This window comes from Miniopterus natalensis, chromosome 10 (genome assembly GCF_054644295.1).
Source record: "Miniopterus natalensis isolate mMinNat1 chromosome 10, mMinNat1.hap1, whole genome shotgun sequence".
NCBI lineage: Eukaryota > Metazoa > Chordata > Mammalia > Chiroptera > Miniopteridae > Miniopterus > Miniopterus natalensis.
This window is the reverse complement of record NC_142090.1, coordinates 15,059,560-15,086,613: the sequence shown is the minus strand read 5'-3', so window position 1 is coordinate 15,086,613 and position 27,054 is coordinate 15,059,560. Positions and strand designations below refer to the sequence as shown.

Here is a 27,054-nt window from a genome sequence, read left to right as displayed (position 1 = left end):
ACTAAAATGAGATAATCTGTGTAAAAATCTGAGGAATGTGACAGACAAGAGAGTTACTGCTCACAAAATATTAGCTCTGGTTATATCATCTCTCATGTCATCACCAGTTTCATTCTTTTATTTTATTGAGGTGAAATTCACACAACATAAAATTAATCATTCTAAAGTTACAAATTGGTGGCATTTAGTACATTCACAGTGTTGTACAACTATCACTTCTATCTAGTTCCAAAATATTTTCATCACCCCATAAGGAAATCTAGTATCAATTACACACTCTCCTTTTCTCATTAACTCAGCTTCTGGCAGCCACTAATCTGCTTTCTACCTCAATGGATTTACCTGTCCTGAACATTTTATGTAAACGGAATCATACAATATATGACCTTTTCATCTGACTTGTTTCACTTAGCATGCTTTTGAGGTACAGCCATGTTGTAGCACATATCAGTACTCTGTTCTTTTTTATGGCTGAAATATTCCCTCTTGTTCATCCACTTACAGTGGATGGGCATTTGGGTTTGCATTTTTTGGCAGTTGTGAATAGCACTGCTCTGAACATTCATGTACAAGTGTTTGTTTTGTTACCTTTTTCACTTTTTATATACCTAGAAGGAGAATCCTTGGGCCATATAGTAATACATATTTAACTTTTTGAGGAACTGCCAAGCTATGTTCTACATTGTCTGCACCATTTTATATTCCCACCAGCAATGTATGAGTTCCAGTTTCTTTACATTTTCACCAATACTTTTTATTTTTTATATTATTATTATAGCCATCCTAGTGGGTGTGAAGTTTTATTGCATTGTTGTTTTGATTATATTTTCCTGATGACTAATGAACATTTTTTCATTTGCACATTGGCCATTTGTTTATTTTCTTTGGTGGAAGGGCTATTTTGAGATCCTTTGCCCATTTTTAAATTACATTTTTTGTCTTTTTGTTGAGCTGTAAGAATTCTTTATATATTCTAGATAATAAACCCTTATCAGATATATTATTTGCAAATATTTCTATTCTGCAGGTTGTCTTTTCTATTTGTTGATAGTGTCCTTTGATACACAAAACTTTAATTTTGATGAAGTCCAATTTATTTTATATTTTGTTGCGTGTATTTTTGGTGTCATATCTAAGAATCCATTGTCAAATTTCAAGTCATAAAGATTTACTCATATTTTCATCTAAGAGTTTTATGGTTTTAGCTCTTTCATTTAGGTCTTTGATCTTAAAGGATCCATTTTGGATTAATTTGATTTTTTTAAAAATTTATCTTTATTGTTGAAAGTATTACAGATGTCTCCTTTTTCCCCCATTGACCCCTTCTACCCCACACCCACTCCCCACCCCAGGCCTTCACACACTATTTTCTGTGTCCATGGGTTATGTATATATGCATACAAATTCTTGGGTTAATCTCTCCCCACTCACTCCCCCACCCCCACCTTCCCTCTGAGATTCATCAGTCTGTTCCATGCTTCTGTTTCTCTGGATATATTTTGTTCATCAGTTTATTATTGTTCTTTAGATTACATATATGAGTGAGATCATGTGATGTTTGTCTTTCTCTGACTGGTTTATTTCACTTAGCATAACAATTTCCAGGTCCATCCATACTGTCCCAAAGGATATGAGATCCTTCTTTACAGCTGCATAGTACTCCATGGTGTAAATGTCCCACAGCTTTTTTATCCACTCATCTACTGATGGGCGCTTGGGCTGTTTCCAGATCTTAGCTATTGTAAATTGCACTGCTGTGAACATAGGGGTGCATGTATTCTTTCTCATTAGTGTTTCAGGATTCTTAGGATATATTCCTAGAAGTGGGATCACTGGGTCAAAAGGCAGCTCCATTTTTAATTTTTTGAGGAACCTCCATACTGTGTTCCATAGTGGCTGCACCAGTCTGCATTCCCACCAGCAGTGTACCAAGGTTCCCCTTTCTCCATATCCTTGCCAGCATGTTTTTCTGTATGGAATGAAGTAGGACCACCAACTTCATTCTGATCAACTTTATCACCTGTATTACCCATTAATATGAAGCATTACTCGAACAAATTTCTGAATCATTTTTCTGAATAGCTTTTTCCCCATGTATTCAATCAGTGGTAGTTTCCTTTTTAATTTTTATAATTGAAAACATTCTTTATAATGTAAAGTGTGTATCCTAATTGATGAAATGATCCCACTTTATCCTGTGTATAATAGGAAAGCTTGAGCTATATTAGACATATTTATAGTGAGTCTGGGTTTTTTAATTTATAAAATTGGCAGGAGTGATTAGTAAATCTCCTGTGTGTTTCTCGGTTTAAAATTTTATCATTGATTTTGAACAGTGAATTTGCTCTTACAGTTGATGCGAATGTGATTGTTACCTTTGCCTTCTAATATTTCGTTTGGTGGTTCATAGCCTGTTGCACCTTCTGTTGAACCGCATGCCTTGACTACGAGTCGTCCCACTGGCCCTTTTCCCTCCTTCATCACCAGTGTTCATGGTGATGTGTTTTCCTGGGAAAAAGTGGTAGCATTATGGTAGCCTGTCTAAGACTGTTGCATGCTATTCTCTAGCATTAAAAAAAGCCTACCAGCACAGGTTGGACAGAATACACCTTATGTGTGGTTCTGTTATCTGTCCAGAATTTTAACTTTTAAGTTGTCTCTCTGTTTTAAGTAGAGGAGGATATAATTTGGTCATTCCTTTTTTAGTACTTGGTTCTGAAGCTTGAAAGGCCCGCTATAGTCCAGAATATCACATTTGGAAAATATGAGAAAACGCATGTCTGTAATTTGAAGAAATTTAAAGTCTTTGGTGGAATGAATGAAGAAAATATGACAGAGCTGTTGTCCAGGTGAGTTATGATTATAGGGCGGAAAGAGTTGTCTTCTAAACAAGGTGCAGTCTAAGTTTAGTCTCTTTGTAGTGAAACCTGCATGGCTTGATTTTTCTTTCAAGGAAGAAAAGAATATTTCCACTATTCTATTTCTAGTGACTTATTTTAATACTGTGGCTTGAGTTAGCTTTTTTTTTTTTTTTTTAAACCACCAGATACTAGTTAATGCTATTGAAGAATTATGCAGGTAGGATTTCTCCGATGCTAGTGGGAGTGGGGTTCTTACAATATCTTGAGAAAAAGTGTTTTCCAAAACTAGTATGGGAGAATGAGATATGGTAGAAAGGTTTATTTGCATGAAATTATATCCCTCAGTTTCCAAAGTCCCATTTCCCTTAAACTAGTCCTGGAAAAGTTGTAGTTGGAGCTTTAGCAGAGCTAGAAGCAAAGCCACTGTTCAAAGTTTCCGTTCCATGGTGGAGCTGAGTCTCGCACAGCACCAGGCTAATTTTAGTCCATCAGTCCATTGTGTGTGGGGTTCACATGGCTGTGGGTGCTATTAAACCAATAGAGTAAGGCTGTCTTTGAAAATTTGTTGAGCTATAAAAGGAACATTGGTACCTCAATCAAAACTAAATAACTTAATTCTTTGACATTTTAATATTTGTCCCTGTTTAAGTTGTAAGATATGAGAGTAAATTGTTTTTTAAATTTTCTTCTTACTGCTTGAATATTATATTCAGTTATACATTAAAGACAATAGGTCATCACACATTTTCATTTAATATTGAACATTTTTCATTACCCCTCATATAATTAAGAGGAATGCAGTAATAATGCAGTTGATGTGAATGTACAAGTTTTAACCTATATTCTCATGTTCATCTATTTCTTTGGTCATATATTTTTACCATTGGTTTAACCTTAAAATCTGAGAATGGTATTAATCTGGGTTTTTGTGCAGTTACTAAATTATGAAATCAGATTTGATAATCTTATTTTTTTTCACAGTGGCTTAAAGAATGATTATAATAAAGAAACATTCACCTTGAAGCATAAAATTGATGAACAGATGTTTCCTTGTCGATTCATTAAAATAGGTAAGGTTTTTAGCATTCTGAAATAGAAATAAATTCATTATACCATCAGTCAGCAAACTACAGCCAAGAGGAATCCTGCAGGACCCCGGTTTTTTAATTAAAACTTTATGGGAGCCCAGCCGGGCGTGGCTCAGAAGCTGAGCATCGACCTAGGATCCAGGAGATCGCGGTTAGATTCCTGGTCAGGGCACATGCCCGGGTTGCGGGCTCAGTCCCCAGTCAAGGACGTGCAGGAGGCAGCCGATCAATGAGGAATCTCATCATTGATGTTTCTCTCTCTCTCTCTCTCTCCCTCTCTCCCTCTCCTTTCCCCTCTCTGAAATCAATAAAGATATATTTAAAAAAACAAACAAAAAACTTTATGGGAACACTGCCACACTGGTTGTTCACATAATGTCTATGTCTGCTTTTGCACTACAAAGGTAAAGTTCAGTAGTTGCAAGAGACAACATAGCCCCCACAAAACCCCAAATGTTTACTATTTCAGCGTTTGTAGAAAAAGTTTCTTGACCCCTACTTTTTAAATCTATAACTGACAGTTATTTCAAGTAGAACCGTTTCCAAATATTTTCTCATTTGGAAGTTTATTAGAAGATTTGATGAGATAACAGTGATTTGATTGCCTTGATTGTTTTATTGAAAGTTTGTCAGTTCTAAAAGCTATAACATATAAAACCAAATACTGATGAATTTCTTATGGCAGTTTATTATCTTCTCTATTTTGTTCTTTTGTATTTCATTGTCTTAGTGAAATGTTGCTGAAACACATAAAACTATTTTCATGACTCTAAGTAATAAGTTGCAAAGTGATGTTTGAAAAGTACTGCCTAAGGCATGTAATTATTTACCAAGTGTTTTAGCTTGAGAAAGTATTTATAATGCCTCCTCAAAATTAATATTTTTAGGGTTATTTTGTTTTTCTTTAAGATTTATTTAGAAGGTAGAAAAGTTAAGGACTTGAATCTTAATTTCCATCTATACTGCATACTATGGAAATATGATAAAATTGGGATTAAAGTGAATCAGATCCTTCAAAGAATAATAACAAAAGTCAGAATCCCATGTTTTGATTAGGAGAAAATTTCCTCTTTTGGAACAAGCAGTATACTTCCTACTCATTGTTTGCAGCTCTATCAAGAGTTGTCCTGTTGATTTCATTCAGTCAGTTCTATTGGGCAAAAAGAATAAAGTCTTAATAAAGATTACTTATAGAGGGAAAACTATTTTTAAAATAGTTGGGCTGTCCAGTGTATTGCGGGGTTTTTTTTGTAACTATGGTTTCTGTTGTTATAATTCTTATAGACTCTTGCATAGATTTAACAGTTCTATAATCTTATATTTCAGATGTACACGCAGTGAAAATATCTTATATTTTCATATAATACATTTAGATTTTATAGTTTTAAAGTACTTATTCAGCTTCTGTTTTGCTTACTCATGCAAAATGAAGTTGTTTTTTTTTTTTAAAGTTATTTTCTTGGTGCTTTTTGTACCTTTCCTATGGTCATTAGTTTTCTTTGGAGGAAAATATCTACCACTAATGCTTCTATAGTTCTTAATCCTCTAGTAGTATTATTCATTAGAAGAAGTATCAACAAAAGTCTGTTTCACGTAGTTGCATAGTTTCTTTTTTTAAAATTTTATAAGAAGACATCCGAGGTTTTGTATGGACCAGTTAGACATTTATCTGCCTAAAGACAAGAATTTGGACCTTTTTCTAGCTCTTTCTATCAGCCTTTTAATTATAGGACATAATGATGTTTTTCACTTTACCTTGGTGGGTTAGCATTCAGGCAAAATGTTAATTGGAGCTTTCCAAATAATTGTAGACACATAGTAACTCACTTGATACTTAGGATATTAATATTTAGATAACTTCGTATTTCTCACTTTTCTGTTAAAAGATACTAATGGTAGTCTACAGTAACTTTGCTTTCCAACCTTTTCCCAACATTCTCTTGATAAGTTTTTAAAAAAATAATATAAAGAAAATATGAAATTAAAAGCCTGTATGCTAGTTTATTGTTATGTTTCTTTAAAAATCATGTCAATAAAGCGCTTGAGTGATGGATAGCTCTCTTTTGGTGGTGATTTAGCACAGATTCTTGTTTTACCTAGTGAGTATAAATTGTTAGATTTCTCCTTAAAAGAAAAATGTGTTTGAATACTTTACGTTTGTGTTTTACAGTAATATGTTTGAAAGATCTTGCTTTATTTTTTTAAAGTTTATCCTTAAACAATACAATTTTTGAATGTTGTTAGCCTTCAGTTAGTTATTCACAGTAAGACTAACTCAGTGGCATATAATCTCCAGAGTTGGTAATGAATATAGCTTTTTAAATTTTGCTTAAACCAAATTTAAGTAAGTTTTTAAAAGTAATTTAAGCTGATATTTGTGAAAGATGATTTCATTTTGGGTGTTTCTTTTTGTATATTTTTATACTTATATTCATATAGTTCTTGTGTACATGACTTTTTTTTTTTTTTTTTTGGTTAATCCTCACCTGAGGATATTTTTTCCACTTCTTCTGAGAGAGACACATCAACTGGTTGCCTCCAGCATACACCCCAACCTGGGGACAGGGAGTGACCCTACAACTCCGGTACATGCCCTTGACTGGGAATACTGAGCCGTACCAGCCAAGGACAGACATGACTTCTTAAATGTAGTATTTTGGGTACTATAGAAAAAGAATATGCATAGTTATAATTTGAATCATGTAATTTCAGCAATTATTATTTAGAGCTTCTTATGTTTTATGGTTTTTGATAGTACATACGTGCTTTCACATGTGGTATCTCATTTGAACATTTTACGGGTAGATAAAATTTTTCCTTTTTTGATTGAGGATATTAGTGATGGATCAAAGACATAGCATTTGGTATATGTGTACATGTGTGCTTGTATTGTTTTAAAGTAATAATAGTAAGTATTGTTTATGAAGCATGCACCTAACTGTGTGAAATAGACATTATTACACTCACTTTATCAATGAGAAACCTGAAGTTTAGAGGTTGAATGGCTGGACCAACACCATACAGGTAGTAAAGCGTACAGTTGGGATACAAACTTAAGTCCACATCCAAAGCATGAATTTTCTTACTATGTGACATATGTAAGTTTTGTTTCGTCAGGTAGATTATGAAATCTTTGGGGATAGTGACCCTATTTTCTGTTTCCTCAAATTTCAAAAGCACCAAGCAAACTGCTTGCCTCATTAGAGACATTATATATATATTTTTGAGTTTATTGTACAGGAGATAAGAGGAATTAATGACTTCATGAACTTGATGGAAGAAAAGTTGCATCCTTATCTTCTCTAACCTCTAATGTATTTAGCATTTTTTCCAATTATGAATATAGGCAGTAATTCATAGTAATATTAGCAATGCTTGTGACTTGTCATAGATAGAAGTTACAAATTTTTCCCATCACTTTATAGTGTGGCAAATATAATAACTTTGAAATTATAATTATTAGCTTACCTATAGATCTTATCTGATGTGTTAGTAAAAAAAGCATATACTTAAAACAATATTGTTTTAGAGTGGGGAAGGGGAGGAGAGAGAGAGAAGCAAACGCTGGTTGGTTGCGCACACACACACACACACACCTCCCACCCCCCAAACATGGCCTGACCAGGATCTAACCTGAAACTGGACATGTGCCCTGACTGGGAATTGAACCCGCCACCTTTTGGTGAACAGGACAAATGCTCCAACCACCTGAGCCACCTGGCCAGGGTAAGCATATTTATTTCTGTATTATAATTTCGTTTCTTTATTGTTTTTATAACTGTGTTTCAATACAATTTATTTACTCTGTATTTTCCTTTATGCATTTAAATCTGAGGGGGTTTGGGTCACAGAGCTCACCAAACAGCCACAGGGGGATTCATAGCACAAAAAAGGCAAAGAGCTCATGCAGGACTTACTGTGGAAGTTGAGATTTGACCTTAGGAAGAAGCTTGGTTTCAGTAAGGCAGGTAACTAAAAGGAGAATTTAGTAAAGAAGGAGAGTTATTTATTGGGACACCAGATTTGAGAGAGCAAGTTAAAAATTTGGAAGGGAAAACCTCTTGAGTGGGAGATGAGGGAAAACATAAAGTGGAATGGGATGAGGATATTGGCTTAGATGACTAGAAGTTTACACCTGAGTCACAGCCAAGATGACGGTGGTGTGGGGAAATTAGCAAGGTGAGATGGGGGCAAAGAAGGTACTTGGTAGAACTCTTGAAAAGATTCTGAGGGAGTCCCAGTTTTTGGTAGATGGGATTACTTGGATTTCTATGGATTTGGGGGATTTTTGTGGCCTGAATGGTTGTGGTTGCTTTAGGGAGAAGCTTCAACTTTGGCTGGTTTGGCCTGCATTCTGGACTGTTGGAAGTATTTAGAAGTCTAGGATGGGTACTAAGTGTAAGGATGAGGAGGTAACCTAATGGTGGCCCTTCATGCGAACGTGTGGAAAGGTAACATTTTAAAAGTGTACTATCACCTAGCTGGGCATGGCTCAGTGGTTGAGCATTGACCTAGGATCCAGATTGAGGTTCGATTCCATGCCTGGGTTTCGGGCTTGATCCCCAGTAGGGGCATGCAGGAGGCAGCTGATCAATGACTTTCATCATTGATGTTTCTCTCTCTCTCTCCCTCTCCCTTCCTCTCTCTGAAATCAATAAAAATATTTTTTTAAAGTGTACTATTAAAAAGGAAACTAATATAGTAATAATAGCAGATAATAGTAGTAGTAGCTAACTTTTATTGAGGACTTACTATGTGTTAGTTACTGTGCTGCTTTGTGTGCTTATCCCATCGACTCTATAGTAGAATAGATTCACTCTTTCAAAATGGTTAATCTTGAATTTTTAGGGTCTACCAGAATCTGATCTTAAACTTACCAGCATCTTGTAATAACTGTTTTAGCCATCTAGACAAGAGTTTCCCAAGCGATATTGCCAAAGCACATTGAATGTGCCACAGATGTGTTTCATAGTGTTGAGATGTTGACCCCTGCCCCCATTCCTGGAGTAACTGGAGCCTGCAGCCTAGTACCCTTGTGTGCCATAAAAATATTATCATTTTCTCTGCATGCCATTATGAAAAAGAATGAGAAACACTGATTCTGATCATATCTGTATCTGATTGTCTCATGGGGAAACTGATGGTTGGATCCTAGGATATAAACTCTTAGCCTTGGGAATGTATAATCTTGTGTGCTTGGAGCTTCAATTCAAATTTCTGACATATAATACATAGTATGTTTAATATGCATTATTAGTGTTCTTAATACCACCAAAAGTTATTGGTAAAATTTGAAATGGATATTATTCGTTCTGTTCATCCTATATATGTCCCTTTGATCTTAATCATTAACTGCAGTTGACCCTTGAACAACACGAGTTTGAATTGTGTGGGTCCACTTATATGCAAAACTTTTTAAGTATACTGTATAGAGTTGGCCCTTCATATCCTATGTTTCACATCTGCAGACTCAACCAACTTCATATCAAAAACCATATTTTTGATCCATTGTTGGGAATCCACAGATGCAGAAGGCAGGCTTATACATTATTCTACGCCATTTTACATACAGGACTTGAGTATCTGCTGATTTGGGTATTAGCAGGGGGTCCTGGAACCATTCCCCTAGTGGATACTAAGGGGTGACTGAGTTTTTGGCAAGTCAAAAATTATATGTGGATTTTCAACTGTGTGTGGAGTTCCCAGCTTCCACATTAAGGGTCAACTGTTTTTGTGGGGTTTTTTACTTTTTTTTAATCCTCACCCAAGGATATGTTTTTTGTGTTTTTGTTTGTTTGTTTTTTTGTTGATTTCAGAGAGAGAGGAAGGGAGAAGGAGCAAGAGAAAAACATTGATGTGAGAGAGAAACATTAGTTGGGTGCCTCCTGTACGCACCCTGACCAGAGATCGAACCTGCAACCTAGGTATGTGCCTTGACTGGGAACTGAACCCTTGACTCTTTGGTGTACGGGATGATGCTCCAACCAACTGAACTACACCAGCCCTCAGGGCTCAACTGTGTATTCTTCATTCATCTATAATATTTGATATTCTTCTGATATGTCTTCCTAATTCACCTCCATCCCAATAATGTTCTTTGAAAGGTGTTAAGAATTAGAACTGCCCTGGCCGGTGTGGCTCAGTTGGTTGAACGTCGTCCCGTGCACCAAAAGGTCATGGGTTCGATTCCCAGTTAGGACACATGTCCACGTTTCAGGAGGCAGCCGATCAGTGTTTGTCTCTCACACGTGTTTCTCTTTCTCTTTCTCCCTCGCCCTTCCTTTCTCTCTAAAAAATCAATTAAAAAAAACAAACATTAAAATAAAAAGAATTAGAACTAATTTTATTCTAGAAATACTTCTGTTGGGCCATTAAGTATATAGAAGAAATCTTACTAAAACATAATTGCTTGAGCCCTGGCCAGTGTGGCTTGGTTGAGTGTCATCCTGTGCATCAAAAGGTCACCAGTTTGATTACTAGTTAGGGCATATGCCCAGGTTGTGGGCTCGATCCCCAGTATGGGACGTGCAGGAGGCAGTGGATGGATGTTTCTCATATCAGTGTTTCCCTCTCCCTTCCTCTCTCTAAAATCAATACAGACATATTTTTAAAAACAGACAATTGCTTGAAAGATTTTAATAAGTGAACATTTTGCTCAGACTTGAATAGATATAATAGGAAGATTTTTTTCATCATGATTTTGTTGACCTTGGACCTGGAACTTGAAAATAGATTTCAGATCTCTAATATTTTTATTATTTTTAAAAAAATTTTAATATTGACACAGATCTCTAATATTAGATGTCTGGTTATATTTACAGACTATCATCTTGGGGGCCTTGGGTTTAGAATTCTATTTTATTCTCTCTGTTAAACTACTTATTACTGTGATGTAGTAGATAAACTTTTTAAGTGGTACTGCTACATAAAGAAATGAATACAAAACAATAATTTAGTATTCATTGGTATAGAACTTTTTGAAATTATTTCGTTTGCATATATAAACTGAAAGCCACATTAAACATCCCAGGAGTTCCTCATATATCCTAATGACTGGTTGCCATTGACTGTGTATGTCTTCACTAGCACAGTGTCCTTTAGATGACAATATGGAAAAGCTTCTGACTAATACATCTTAGCTCATTGAGTCCTGATATTGCTGAAAAAGAGTAGTGGACTTAGAAATTACTACCCTCAGTGTTGATATAGTGGACATTCTGTTTTGATAATTAAATTTGACAAGTGTTAGTTTCTTAAAGGTAGTCTCATTATTTACTCTGAACCGTATCAATGTCAGGTTAAAATTGTTTGGCCTGTCTTGCACTTTGAATTAATCTTTTATCCATGTATGGTTTTATAACATCATTCATTGGTCATTTAGAAAATATGATTCATTGAGTTATGCAGATCTTTTAAATGTTAAAACATTTCATTGTACAATTTTTTTTAATCAAACTCATTAACATCATCACCAATCTTATCAGAAAAGTCTTAAGTATTAGAAGTGGTGGATACCAATTTTCCAAAATTCTAATTTTCCCTTGAGAGCTTGACTTTTATCCTTGGAAACAAATACTGTCAGTTGTTTTATTTGAAATGACAGGTAAATATCTGGCATATACTGAAATCTAAGTAAATCATAGATGGCCTTTTAAGGAAAAGTAGTACCCTGGGGGTCAGGGAACAGCAGTACAAATGGCTATTTTAGCTCACAACTCTAACCACTGTATAGGTCTGTGTCCTTGCAGTAACCTTCATACTTTGGTACATAGCAAAGTGCTTTATATGTACTACCCATTGTGTCACACAAACTATTAAAAATATGTGTACTTAATGATAGGAATTTATTAAATTTACGTTTTACTGCATCATCAGGGACATTCTTAAATGAATTTTCTTTTTTAGCTGCGAGTGTTTGATGGTAAAGAATACAGTGCAATGTGTATCATATTAAGGAATTCTAGTACACTTTCATGCTATTCCTTTCCATGGCACTACCAAGGTGCCAGCACTCTTACTCATCATCATTGTACCATGAGTGCAAATGTCAGTACACGTACACACGCGCACACACACACACACGGCTGATAAAGGCCTAGTCGTATGAAAAATAGTTCTGACTACAGGGTTCTCCTGAAAGTATTGAGATTTCGAGGATCACATGTTAAAAACCTCTACTCTATTCTGTCATTACTGATTATCCTATGTCAAGGGTGAGGAACCTTTTTTCTGTCAAGGGTCATTTGGATATTTATAACATTTTCAGGTCATACAAAATTGCTAACTTAAAAATTAGTTATGAAAAAAGCTCCTAGATTTATTGAATTTCAAGTCTCACCTGTAGTTGCCTTTGCAGGGCCAGACCAAATGATTTTGTGGGCCTTGTACAGCACTCCGGCCCGATGTTCCCCACCTCTGTCCTATGTTAAATTCCTCTAAATCCTTAAGAGATTTTTAGGTACACTCTTCTCCAATGATTTGCCTTCCTTTCCTTCACTAATATCAAACTTTTATCATTACTGTATTATTTTAGTGTGTTTGTTTTCTTATTATTTTTATTAGGGTATTCTTGTCTTACTTTCAGATTAGCTTGTTCATTTACATGTCAAGAAAAAAGTGGATAGGTACCATTGGGATTTTGATTGCAATTTCATTAAATTTATAACTAATTTGACAGGAATTGATATGGTTTACAACATTGCATTTTCCCATCTTGGAATATAGTATGTTTTTTTTATTTATTCAGTTCTTAAGTAAAATTTTATGTTTTCTTAAATAGATCTAACATATTTTAAAGTTTATTCTGAGATATTTTAAGCTTTCTTTGCTGTTATAAAGGGGACTTTTTTCATTATATATTCTAGTGGGTTATTATAGGTGTAGGGAAAGTTGATTTTCACATTCACTTTGCATACAAACTTACGAATTTTTTTAGGTACATAGCTATATCATCCTCAAATGATGTATTTTTTCTTAATTTGCATTTTTTCCTTATTGCTGTGGCTAAGATCTCCTATATAGTATTGAATAGTAGAGATATTGAGCCTCTTTGTCTTGTTTCTGACATGAATGGCAATACTTAATATTCCTCCATTAGGTTTAATTTTTGAGGCTTTTGGTACTTAAAAAATAATCTAGGTAAGGAAGTTTTCTTTTGCCTTCTATTTAAGAGGGTTTTTTTTTTTTTTTTTTTAGTGACTAGAAATAAATTTTATTAGTTTACTCGCGGCACCATTTGAGGTAATCAAATTTGTGGGTTTTTTTACTTTGTTAACATTGTGAATTACATTAATATAGCTCCTGTTATTTAACCATCCTTTTATTCCTGGAATGAACTCTTATTTTGTTCCAATGAAAACCTGGTGGTAGTTTTTGCAACTTTAAAAACAAATTTTTAATATATATTTATAGTTGAGATTGGCCTTAAATTTTACTTCTTCTGGTTTTGTTTTCAGGATTACGCCACTTTGATAAGTAATTGAATTTTCACTCTCTTTCTGATATAGTTTAAATTACATCATAATTATTTGTTTCTTGTGGGTATGGTAGAATTTGCCTGCTAAATCATCTAGCCCTGGCTCTGTTTTTGGGAGGATATGTAAATGACCACTTTGACTTTATCTTACTATATTTTTATAATTAACGAAACCTCATGATGGTGATCATGTTTCTTTTTGCTCTTATAGCCCCAGTACTTAATAGTACAGTACTAGGGATATAGAAAGCGTTCAGAAAAATTTTTGAATGAATCCTGATAGGCTTGAATAGTGATTTTACTTTGCTAAAGTTTTATTTGCACTGTTCTAATTTTTTTCTTTTTTGTCTTCTTCTCAAAGTTCCACTCTTATCCTGGGGACCCAGCTTTAACTTTAGCATCTGGTATGTTGAACTTAGTGGCATTGATGATCCTGACGTAGTACAACCTTGTCTCAACTGGTATAGCAAGGTAGGACTGTATTTAAAAATCCTGATATTATTTTTCTAATGCCTGTAAAGAGAAAATTATGTCAGTCTCTTGTCTTCATTGAAACTAATTTAAAATATTGAGAATAGTGGTAATTATTATGATTAATCAACTAACTTTATTAAGCATTTATATTCTGCTAGCTTCTAAGCAAACTTCATTACTTATTAAATCATTACCACTCTATGAGATATGTATAGTTATTATCTATATTTTACAGATGAAATGGAGCACTGAGAGGTTAAGTATTTTCCCTAAGGTCACACAGTTATAAAGTGTTCAAGCCAGTATATAGGGTCAGACAGTCTGGCTCCAGAGTCTGCCATTATATTATTGTACCCATCTGACCCTGAATTTTGTTTTTAACCTATATTGATTGAAATATTTAAACACGGTTTTTAGGGGGGGTAGTTTTGGTTCTAAATTGCTTTCATAACATATTCCTTCATTGTGTTTGTGTTAAATAAAATAGGATTTTTTCCTTTTCCTTTTAAAGAAGTTGAAACAAAGTTTCTATAAATCTTATGATCTTGTGCTTACAGGAAGGATAAAAATTATATTTAACAATTTTATTCTTAGGTCATTTCATATAATAGATCCAGCCTGAGAAACGTGAGTTTAAATTATTGAGAAATAGGCCTCCTGGTTTTAAAAAAAATGTCTTTCATGCTTCATTTTTGTTTTTAATGTATATTTATTTGACTCTTGGCTAACTTTGGGGGGGGGACTCTTTCTTGTCAATTAGGTGATAAGGCTTTAATCTAATCACTAATGCCTGATATTTTTATTTATAAGTAAACTGATTTACTCATAGGAGATTGGGGAACAGTATAGATTTTTTTGTATGGAATTTCAACTCTTTTTTGGTCAGTTTAATTGAAAAACTTTTGACTAATTTATTTTTGGCATTTGATTATATTCCACTTAAAATAGACTAACTTAGTATTTTCTGTATTTTTTGTATGTTTTTGGATCTCATGTAATATTGTAAGTTCTTTCAAGGTAAAGGCAATATTTTTAAACATAAAAAAAAACCTTTGCAGTGTAATTTACATAATAGTATATACTTTTAAGGCTTTTAAAGGTGCTTCTTTAAATAAAAATAATTTAGTTCTTCTGGTAGTTGAATAAAATTTTCTGTTAGCCTGTGAAATCAGTGTGTGTTTTCGTTAATATACTCACATGAATCTCTTGAAGTTGTAAATTTTGCCTTTCCCAACACTGTGGAAAGATTATATCTGAGAACTTAAAATTGTTCATCCACATTCACTTTTCAAGTTCTCTGTATTTACTCTGAACCTCTAGAAATTGAAATATCTTCACCCTCTTTGAGATTCAAACCTTTTTTGAAACATTAAAATTCTATTATTTCATAAAGCCTCTTCTACTATGTATCTGTATACCACCTGATAGAAAATTTAAAATGGAGATGTCATTCTGACTCCTAAAGTCCTAAGGTATTACTGTTTAATATGGTTCTAGATCGTTATGATAAATCTTTATTTACAGACCAAGGGTGAGAAACTAATAATGTAAAATTAGTTTGGATATAGAATCATTCTTTTATTATTTGATGAGGGAGAATCTTGGTTAACTACAGTGCTTAAGGAAAAGTGTTTTCGATAACCTTTTATTAATTTTAATAAAAAGTCAGGCAACTGATTTTTTTTCTCATGAAGCTTCCTAAAAGGTAGCATCTTATTTTCTTGCCTTATTAAAGGATATTGCTTATAAGTAAACCATATTTTTGTTTGATTATCATGCATTGCATCGTGTCATTAGTTTTGTTCATTTTTATTTAGAAAATTTGGAAATCTCAAAACATATTCTCAAACTTACTGTTTATTTTTAAAAAGTCTTTATATGAGGTTATGTTTTTGACATTCGTCCCCTTACAGGAAAGATTTAGTAAATTAAACATTTCTGTTTTTAGATTCTAGTTCATTGAGATTTTTACTTATTGCTGTTAAATAGATAAAAGTAGGCCAGGGTTAGGAAAAGTTGTAAAATTTAAATATTCTCTCTCTCATGCTTTTGAGTCATAAAACCTGTTTGTGAATTTAAAATACATAAATATTTTATAATATTTGTCATTCAAGTGATAATACTAAGAACCAGGAATAAAAAGCATAACATAACTTATGTATATTATTTAGTGGTTTCTGTGCTTTCAGTACCAACATTGTAACCTGATTAGTAAAAGTTATGGAAGTTATAATTTTTGCAATCTTAAGTGGGCTTTCATAAACAGTTTTTCTGCTTTTCTTGAAAGTTTAGGCTTCAGAATTAGATCTGGTTTCAACTTTTTATATCTTTCATCTTCATGAAATCTATATATCTATATTTGTATATCTTTATCTCATTCATATCTTTGAGTTACATACTTTGTGACCTTTGACAGGTTATTACAATTGACTAAGGGTCAGTTTTGCCATTTAAAAGTGGAAATAATAATGATAATAGTGAATAGGGTTAGCACATAATAAATTCTCACTTTAGGTTAGTTGTCACTTATTATTTCCTATAGTAATAACTAAGCAGATCTCTTCTTTTCATACTTTCTCTTGTGTTCCAGTAGTACCGTGAACAGGAAGCCATTCGCCTTTGCCTAAAACACTTCAGACAACACAACTATACAGAAGCGTTTGAATCACTGCAAAAGAAAACCAAGATTGCCCTGGAACATCCTATGTTAACAGATCTGCATGATAAATTGGTGTTGAAGGGTGATTTTGATGCTTGTGAAGAGCTTATTGAAAAAGCTGTAAATGGTATGTTATAAACATTAAACTTAGTTGATTATTAGGGTGATTTCAAGTATATACAAGAAACTTTTTTTTTTTTAAAGAATGTAGGCTTATGTGAGTTATTAATTTCCATTTTTTCTGTTTGTTCCTTTTTTATTCTATAAAGGTTGGTTGGTCTTTGGTTAGAGACCTCTTTTATTAAGATAGGTCCACAATGTAATGAGACTTGAAAAACGAAAAAGAAACACATTGAACTCACATAGCTAAATTTAAGTTGTCATCTTAGGAAACCATGCACTTATAAATGAATGCTAACATTGACTAGCACTAAACCATGTTAGAAAAAGCCTTTTAATGTTATCTTCAGTATTAGTAACCTGTTCATTTACATATTTTTGTTGATAGCAAAGTAGCATTTTTAATAGTGATTTGAGGAAGGAGTTGGTTGGATAAGCCAAAAAATGTTAGTAGTAAGCAGTTATAATGAATGAGGACATTTATATTGGAAACTACTTCTGTGTGGTGTGAATGCTACATAATTGCTGATATTCTTGGGTGGTTTATAATCTATCTGGTTTTGAAAGAAATGTGGATGTTAAAATATAATATAATCTCAAAGGGTAACTATTTTGGAGGCTGACACCATTTGAATATTTTAAGGTCTGAGGTGTTTTGTTATTTTTAAAAAGGATCTCTGTTGTTGCTTTATAGCAGTGATTTTCAACCTTTTTCATCTCATGATACGCATAAACTAATTACTAAAATTCTGCAGCACATCAAAAAATATATTTTTGCTGATCTGACAAAAACATATAATTTTGATTCATTCACACTGGATGTCTATTGTTGTGTTGACAGTTGTCATTTTTTTTATTTGACAATCTAAGGGAAAAGAGGTTAGTGCCCTTGACTAAATAGTCAGGTATTGCATGTTTTACAAATTCTTGTGGCACACCGGTTGAAAATTGCTGCTTTATTCAATGGCATCCTTTAAAAAACTTTCCACAGTGACTTCCATGGTGACAAAGAACAGAATAGGTACTTCTGGTATAATAAAAAATATTATACTTGTTTTTTGTCCAGTTCCTGGCACATAGTTCCTGAAACCCTTGGTATCTGTGGAAGGATAAAAGTGTCTTGTATGTTGAGATGACTGGTTCCTAGATAGCTACAGATCTCCAGAAAGGCCAAAATGTGATTAGAAGACTGGATATTTGAGTAGCACCTCCCTCACTACCTCTGAGGAGGGGAGGGGGGTCAGAGATTGAGTTCAGTCACCAATGGCCAATGGAACCTCAAAAAAAAAAGGCCCTAAACAATGAGGTTCAAAGAGCTTCCAGTTTGGTGAACACATCAGAGTGAAGTGGTATATCATGTCTATAGAGGGCATGGAAGCTATACACATACACCTGCTCCCAGTACCTTGCCCTATGACTTTCTTCCATTTGACTATTCCTTAGTTGTATCCTTTATAATTTACCAGTAATAGTAAGTAAGGCACTTTCCTCAGTTCTGTGATCACCCTGAGTTATTGAACCTTGAAGTGAGTTGTGGGAAGCCTTGATTTGTAGCCTGTATATTACAAGTACAGTGGCCTGGGACTTGTACTTGCCATCTGAAGTTGGAATTGTTTTGTGGGACTGAGCCGTTTAACTTGTAGAATCTGATGCTTAACTCCACGTATATAGTGTCAGCATTAAATCAAATTGTTGGATACCCAGTTGGTGTCAGAGAATTAGAGAAATGGTTGTTCTAAGAAAAACCCCCGCACATTTGGTGTCAGAGCATTGTGAGTAAGAGCTGCTTAATGCCTTAATATAAAACTTATAGAATAAAATTTGGTGAATCTTTTTATAGAAAGAAATAAAGAATAATAGACTTTCTCAATGCATTTTTATATTTTAATCTTATCACTGTTATCATCCAGTATAATTAGGTACTCACTTAACAGATATTGGTTGACTTTTATAATGGAAGAAAACAGAACCAGTACTGCCTTCTTTATAAATTTAAAGTTAACTTAATTTTACCACAACAAAATGGCAACATAGGTAAATGCAGTACTTGCCTCCTCCTACAACCACATCAAAATTACAACTAAACCACAGAACAATTATCATTCAGAATCACCTGAAATCTAACTGAACTGAAGTCCTACAAATAGAGAATTAAAGAAACCACATTGAGATGGAATGGGCTGGTCTGACACCTATATGTGGCATTTCTTTATTCTGGAGGGATATCATTGCTGTGGAGGTCCCGCATGAGGAGCAAGGGGTCTCAGACCCCTCAGCCCAGGATTCCAGTGCAGGGAAAAGAAGTTGCCACAACTTCTGGCTGTAAAAACCAGCAGGGATTGTGATGACTGAGTGACACATCTGCTGAGTCCCAGGCAGTTCCTCTTAAAGGGCCAGTGCACATACTTACTAGGACTCATTCCCTCAGAGCTCCAGTGCTGGGGTACAGCTTGAAAAGATCTAGGGAAATGTGGGGGGGAACAGAATTGTCTAGCATCAGGGCAAGAACTAGGGCGGGGGGGGGACTTTCTCCTAGACAAAAGTGCTGGCAGAGATCATTGTTCCTTTGCTGAGACTTCTCCACCACAGAGCCGACAGGCAGTCTCCATATTTGAGTCTCCATCAACTTGGCTCACACTGTTCACCCTTCCATACTGATTCCCTGAGACCCCACTGCACTCAATTTGCAGCCTACACAAGCAGTTTACAGTGACTTTTCCATCTGACTAGCCTGCTGTAGCTCAGGCTTCAGACTTTCCTAAAATCTCTCAAACAAACAGCAGCTGGCCTCAGTGTGTCCCATACCTTTCTATAAGTGGACCCGGATCTGGCACTAGCAGCAGCCTGCTTTGCTTAAGAGCTTGGCCTCTCCTGGGCACCTACAAGGCCAACACAAGTAGCAGCCATCTACAGATCTCTCTGTAGCTCGTGCTATGTGGCCCCAAGCAGGGTACAGGCAGTAGCTGACTTTGTACCTCCTGGGAGGCCCCAGAGCCAGTTCACCCAATGGTCAGCTTCATACCACACCAGATTACAACCCCACCACATCCACAAATGGCACACTCAAGGGGCACCAAAGCCCCACTGAAGCACGTCCTGCTCCATAGGGGTGTCTCTTGCACAGCAGCTCTTCTGCTGTAGTCCCATCTGATCCTCACAGCTGATTGGCCTGGGAGTCAGTCCCTCCCAGTGACGCCAAGAGCAATCAAGGCTCAACTACAACAGGTTAGTGCACACAGCCCACACAGGGGCTCACCTAGAGTGCCCAGCTCAGGTGACTTGGGAGTCTGAGCCACTGGGCCCTAAAGGACACCTAACTACAGAAGACCACTCTACCAATTCCAGGAGACATAGCAGTCCTACCTAATACATTGAAACAAACACAGGGAAGCAGCCAAAATGCAGACACAAAGTAACATGTCACAAATGAAAAAACAGAAGAAATCTCCACAAAAAGAATTGAATGAAACAGGGGCAAGCAAACTGCCAGATACAGAGTTCAAAACAATGGTTATAAGGATGCTCAGGGAACTTAGTGAAAACTTCAAGAACATAAAAAAGGACCAGTAATAAATGAAGGATACACTAACTGAAATGAAGGATAACTTACAGGGAATCACTAGTAGAGTACAGGACACCAAGAATCATATCAGTGATTTGGAATATGAGGAAGCAGAGACACCCATTCAGAAGAGCAAAAAGAAAAAAGAATCCAAAAATATGAAGATGGTGGAAGGAGCCTCTGGGACAACTTTAAGCTTCCAACATTCGCATCATGGGGATGCTAGAAGGAGAAGAGAGGAAGCAAGCAATTGAAACCCTATTTGAAAAAATAATGACAGAAAGCTTCCCTTACCTGGAGAAAGAAATAGATTTACAAGTCCAGAAAGTGCAGAGAGTCCCAAACAAGATGAACTCTAAGAGGCCCACACCAAAACACATAATTCAGATGCCAAAGGTTAAAGACAAAGAGAAAATCTTAAAAGCAGCAAGAGAAAAGCAATTAGTTACCTGCAAGGGAGCTCCCATAAGACTGTCAGCTGATTTCTCAACAGAAACTTTGTGGGCCAGAAGGGAGTGGCAAGAAATATTCAAGGTGATGAAAAGCAAGGACCTACAACCAAAATTACTCTTACCCAGCAAAGCTACACACAAACCAGTATTATATGAAATGTTGAAGGGTCTTCTTGAAGAAGAGGAGGATCGAAAATGTGAACAACAAAATGGCAATAAATACATATCTATCAACATTTGAATCTAAAAATCAAAATAAACGAACAAGGAATCTAATGAACAAAAGAAAATTATGAATAAAACCAGAGGCATGGCAAAATGGAACAGATGACGAATCTCAGAAGGAAGGGGGTGGGGGGCGGGAAGAGATTAACGAGAGAACTTACATGCATACATGCATATACCCATGGACACAGACATAGGGTGGTGAAGGCATGGGGTGGGGCAGGATCCGGGTGGAGAGGGTGGATGGGAGAGACATATGTAATATTCCCAACAATAAAGATTTTTAAAAATAAATAAATAATGTTAACTTGAAATGAGTTGCTTCTAGTTCCATTGAGTTATAACAACAAACATGCCTCTCAGCCTTTTACATTGTTACTGCTTATTTAATTGGTAATGGCATTTGCAAATAAATGATTATTATGTTTGAAATACAATATACTTTGAATATAAACAAATATAATATATCTGATAATCTTTCCCAAACCATTAAACTGCCACCAGTGAAAGTATATGTATATGTATGTATGCCATTTCAAAGAATCAATTCTATGTATTTTTTAACCTGAGAGAGTAAGAAAGGGACACTTAATTTTATGTGGTTTTTGTTTTGTTTCAAGTCTTTAAGTCGTGTAATATTTTGTTAAGGTAAACAACAATAATGGCAACAAAAACTGACAATTTTCTGTAATTATTAGGCTGAAAGCAGTTACATTTTATAACTGTCTGTTTATATACTCACTTAAGAGAATTTCTTAAAATTATATCCAACTCTGATACTATGGAGATTTACCTTTCCTGCTCTAAGAAGGAACCAAGTTAAATTGGTAGTAACTCTGTTCTTGAGACTTAAAACCAAGTCATATTTTTTGTACTCCTCAACTGGCTTGCAACAGTGTTTAGTTAATAAACATTCCTTCCAGGGTTGTTCAGTTTGCTGCTGACTTCACTGATGATAATTTGTTGGACAAATAAGGAAGTAAACACTGCAGAGTTTTTTTTGGCTTCTGTTCCACTAAAAACATAGCAGAGAAGGGCATGAAGTTCCTGCTTGCTAAATAGGAAAGTATAGAGAATCAAAATCGTCTTCTATCAAGCATCCTATAATGGAGGAAACAGAAATTACTTTTAGTATATATAGTGTATTACTACACTCTTCAAGTATGGTCTGCATTTAAGAAAGTGTCTAATTAGCTTTTTATTTGCCTAGAAACATCTTTGCATTTACATTTAATTTTATTAATGGTGATTTCTGAACGAATCATTGCTACTTCCTCTCTGACAATACCAGAGGAAAAAGGTAGAATCCAGTGATGACAGGCAAAAGTAATCACCTAGGAATAGGAAATTATCAAAGAAAACCTCCCTTTGCAGTGTTTATCTTACTTTTGAAATAAAAGTTTACTTTTGTGAGATAAAGGTGGATTAAAGTTTAATAAATAACACTCCAACAGGCTCACTAGTCTGAGTGTTTCCTAAAGTTTCAACTTAAGGTCTTTATCTCCTTTGCTCCCTCCCTTTTTACCTCTTTACCTCTTTTATACCTCCCTCCCCTCCTTCCCTCTTCCCCTCCTCTTCTTTTTTCTCTCTTTAATCTGTCCCTTCTCACCCCTTGGTTTATGCAGTGGTTATTAATTATATGGTAGGACTATTTCCCTCAAGAGTTTTTTTAAGTAAGATCTCAAATCCTGTTAGAGTTACCTTTATGGCAAGGTTTTTTAACTGAAAATTTAGTATTGTCAATAGCTCTAGGACTATTTATATTCTTTGTTTCTTCTTGAGTGAGCATTGGTAGTTTGTGTTTTTTGAGGAATATGCTTATTTCATCTAAATTGAATTTATTGGCATAAGGTTATTCATAATATTTTGTTACCCTCTTCATACCTTTATGTCATCTCTTATTCTTGATATTGGTAATGTCTGTCTGTCTGGTTTTCCTTAGCAGTCTGGCTACAGATTATTGATTTTATTTTAAGAAAACATTTCTTGGTTTCTTGGTTTGGTTTTGTCTTTTCTCCCTCTCTGTGTGTATTTTTCTATTTCCAATTCATTGATTTATTTTGTCTTTATCATTTTCTTCTACTTCCTTTGGTTTTAATTTGCTTTTTTCTAGTTTTTTAAAATTAAAACTGAGGCCATTAACTTGAGATCCTTCTTTTCTAATGTAGGCATTTGATGTCAAGAGTTTCCTTCTAAGCATTGTATTAGTTCTGTATCATGAATTTTCCTATGCTGTTTTATTTTTATTAAGTTTAAATTACTTATTCATAATGACTCATTTTTCTTTCCAGCCCTTATGCCTTTTTCCCCGTGTTTAGTCTTGTTGACAGGTTAGTTAGTACAAGGTTGAGGTGACATAATGGTAGTGGATTTCCTTGGGTAGTTCATGATCTCAAAAGAAATACTTCCAACATTTCATGTTAAATATGATTTTTTATCTGTGATTTTTGGAGATCCTGTATCAGATTCCTAAATTGCTAAGAGTTTATGTTATAAATAGATAGTGAATTTTACCACTTTTTCTCTACTCTTTGTGATATGATTTTTCCCCCTACTTTATTCTATTAATATGTGAAATCATAGTGGTTGATTTTCTAATGTTAAACCTCATATCTACTTTGTCATATATTTTTTGCTGTATTTTAGATGTAGATTGACTAATGTTCTGTTAGAATTCTTCCAGCTATTTTCATTAGTAAGATTGACCTTGTCATTTTTCTTTCGGTTACCTTCCTTTTCAGGTTTAGTATGATTTTTAGGCTAATCTCACATAATGGGTTGAGGAGTAACCTGTTCTTCCTAGTCTCTGAATATGTGTAAGACATGAATTATTTCTTTTTCATAGCTTGGTAAAACTTACCATTGAACTCTCTGTTCTTGGAATTTGCTGGGGGTGGTTTTTTGGTCTATCAGTTCAATTTCTTTAAATTTCATAGGACTATTCAGGATTGTTGTTTGGTTGTTTTGACAAGCTATATTTTTCTAGGAATTTGTCAGTGTCACTTAAAATTTCAAACTTAGGGCATGAAGATATACCTAATATTCACTTGTTACCTGTTTAATATTTGCAGGATTTCTTGAGATGTCTCCTTTTATTCCTTATAGTTCTTTTTGTTTTTTCTTTCCATCACTCACTCTCACCAGAATTTTATCAAATTCAACTGGTTTTTAAGGAACCAGTTTCTGGATTGTTGATCCTTTCTGCTATTTTTAATGTCCTTGACTTATGCTCTGTGTTTAATGTTGTCTTCTTTCTCTCTTTGGGATTAATTTGCTGTCTTACTGAGATGAATGCTTAGCTCATTAATTTCCAGACATTGTTATTTTCACATTTAAGGACATTAATTTCCCTCTGTAGTAGGCAGTTAGACAGACATGAGCAAAGCAAGGACGATGGGCCAGGTACAGAAGGTCACCGGGTACCTAGCAACAGGCAAAACTGGGCTGGGACCTTGCCCCCAGAGTGACCTTTCTTTCCCTGAAATATTGCTAGTCATATGGGTTAGACCCACTTAAGAGAAGCAGTGAACAAGGAAGCCAGAGAATAGCCCTTAAGCATTAAGCCCCCAAGACAATGAGGTTCTGACTTTCATCAAATACATCTAGGTCTCAGTTGTGTTTGAGCTCCAGGCCCTGAAAAGCAGCAAAATCAGACAAGGGATGCCGTGGTTGACATCAGGACCAGCTGCATTGAGTAATAATCCCTGCCCTGGCACCAAGCAATCAGTAGAGACCATGACCCTAAAAGGATACACCTGGAAAGCTGATGCATATTCTATTGGGTCCTCCCCTGAGACCTCCAGATAAATACCCTCAATATGGAGGACCCAGTGCAGCTCTTTCTATGGAGTATTCCTGTCCCTTTCCCCACCCCCTTCCTCCAGACAGGTTTTGCTTGCCTCTTTCTCCTAAGCTCCAAGGGCCCTTCTTTTGCCTCTGTAACTTGTTTCCTGATGCCATTTTTTCTATGGCACACTTCTATCTCTGTGACTTTCTAAATAAACTTTCTCTTATAGTTTGAGTCTTCGCTCTGAATTCTTAGCCAGAACTCAAGCACCTAACACCTGGTGCCATTTGCCACCAACACCTCTACTTATTTTTCATTTGTGCTATGAAGTTTTTAAATTTTTATCCACTTCTGTAATTTCATAATAAAATAATATGGTTGTTCTGTGCACCATAGTTATATAGAAATGTAGTTTTCAAATACATAAAGATATTCTGGTTCTTTATTACTGATTTCTAGCATGAATGAATAGTGGTCATAGTACATATTACATATGATTTAGTCTTTTGAAGTTTGATGAGACTTATTATCTGGCCCACTTTGTTCATTTTTTATAAACATATGTATACTTGGACAGAATGTGAGTCCTTTAGTTGTTGGCACACAGTTCTATATATGTCTATTTGGTTCAGTTTGCTAACCATGTTGCATAAATCTTCTTTACCAATACTGAGTTTTCTGATTTTTGCAATTACTAAGAAAAATGTGTTAATACTTTCCACTATGATGATGGAATTGTCACCCTCTTCTTATAGTTCTGTAAATTTTTTGCTTTATATATTTCAAAGCCATGTTTCTTTCTAGACACATAAAAATTTTAAATTATTTTATTTTGAATTAACTCTTATTGTTATGAAGTGTGTTTTTATCTCTAGTAATATTTTGCCTTGAGGTATAAATTATCTTACATTAAGACATCTACTTTCATTTGCTAAGTGTTCACATAGCCTTTTTCCATCTTTTATTTTTAACCCCTCTGCATCCTTTTTTAAAAGAAGTATCTCCTGGAAATTTTGTTGGATTTTTTTTTTTTTTTAATATGCCTTCTTTTGATTTGACCATTTATTTACATGATTGAATTACTGGAAAATATGTACATTTAAACCTACCATTTTACTTTATTTTCTTTGTCATGTCTGTTCTTGGTTGTGGTCTGTTTTTTGTTTGTTTATTTTTTACTTTTTAAATCTTTTCCCTGTTTTTCTTTTTAATCATTTGGAAATAATGCACTGTGTGTATATTTTATTTATGGTTAGTCTAGAAATTCTGACAAGTGTACGTACTTAACAAAATTCATCAGTACCTTTTCCCTCTTCCCATACAAGGACTTAGTGGACTTTCAACTCTCATCTACTCACCTTCCGATTCATGCTATTGTCCTTTCTGTTGAAATTTGATTCAAAGACCCTATAAAATAGTACCGTTCTTGTTTTATACAGTCAGTGTTCATTAATTTTGCCCAGATATTTACTAATTTTTTTTTCTTCATTACTATTTGCATTGTTGATCTTGTAAGTAGGATCATCTTCCTTCTACCTTAAACACTTCCTTTACAATTTCTTCTAATGCAGATTAACTCAGTTTTTGTTTGAAAATTTAATCTCTTTTCTTGAAGGATATTTTTGCTGGATTTGAAATTCTAGGTTGACAATTATTTTCTTCAGATACATTTTTGGATATTATTCTGCTGTTAACCAGTTTTTGTTGTTATCAAGATTCTACTATAATTTTCAACTGTTGCTCTTTTGAATTTAACCTTTTTTCCCTATGGCTATTTAAGTATTTTATCTTAGTTTTAGATTATTTTAAAGTTATATTGCCAGGGCAACTCCATTGTGGAAGCACTGTTAACTTTGTGTATTTTGTTTGCTTTTAATTAAATGTGTGTTGCCTTTATCTTTTATTTTTTTCATTTTCTCATTTGTTCTTCTTAAAAGCATATTTATGTTGAATTCTTCAAGCTTCTCTAAATTCTGTATCTCATTTCTATTTATAATATTAGGAGGGTCTTACACCTTGGCCTTCATTTCTGTGATGTTTTCATTTTTTCTTTCTCTTTTCTTTCAACTCTGACAATTCATGTTTTACTTCCTCTTTATTGCCTTACCATATCTTTTCCAACTATTTATATCTCTACTTCTAAACTGTTTATATCTTTAATTTGTGCTCATGTTTTATAGAGAGGGTTGCTTGCTTAACTTTTTTATATTCATGGAAAAGTATTTGACCATTTTCATCTTTTACATGCCTGCATTTTGCTGTGAAAGCAGATTCATTTGCCATTTTAAAAGATTCTTTCCTCCTTTTCTTTTTATATCTTTGTATAACTCTTGAGTTGGTTTCTTTTCAAA

At 34.6% G+C, this 27,054-nt stretch overlaps 1 protein-coding gene across 2 annotated transcripts in view; it reads left to right on the top strand.

Annotated features, from left to right (window-relative positions):
* The window catches only part of MKLN1 (muskelin 1), a 152,211-nt gene that overhangs the window by 42,809 nt on the left and 82,348 nt on the right, over positions 1-27,054 (top strand). For both annotated transcript variants that reach the window (XM_087821013.1, XM_016217680.2), the window contains exons 3-6: positions 2,707-2,849; positions 3,843-3,931; positions 13,786-13,895; positions 16,492-16,684. In XM_087821013.1, the coding sequence (XP_087677139.1) occupies positions 2,707-2,849; positions 3,843-3,931; positions 13,786-13,895; positions 16,492-16,684 (535 nt within the window). The remainder of the gene's footprint in view (positions 1-2,706; positions 2,850-3,842; positions 3,932-13,785; positions 13,896-16,491; positions 16,685-27,054) is intronic.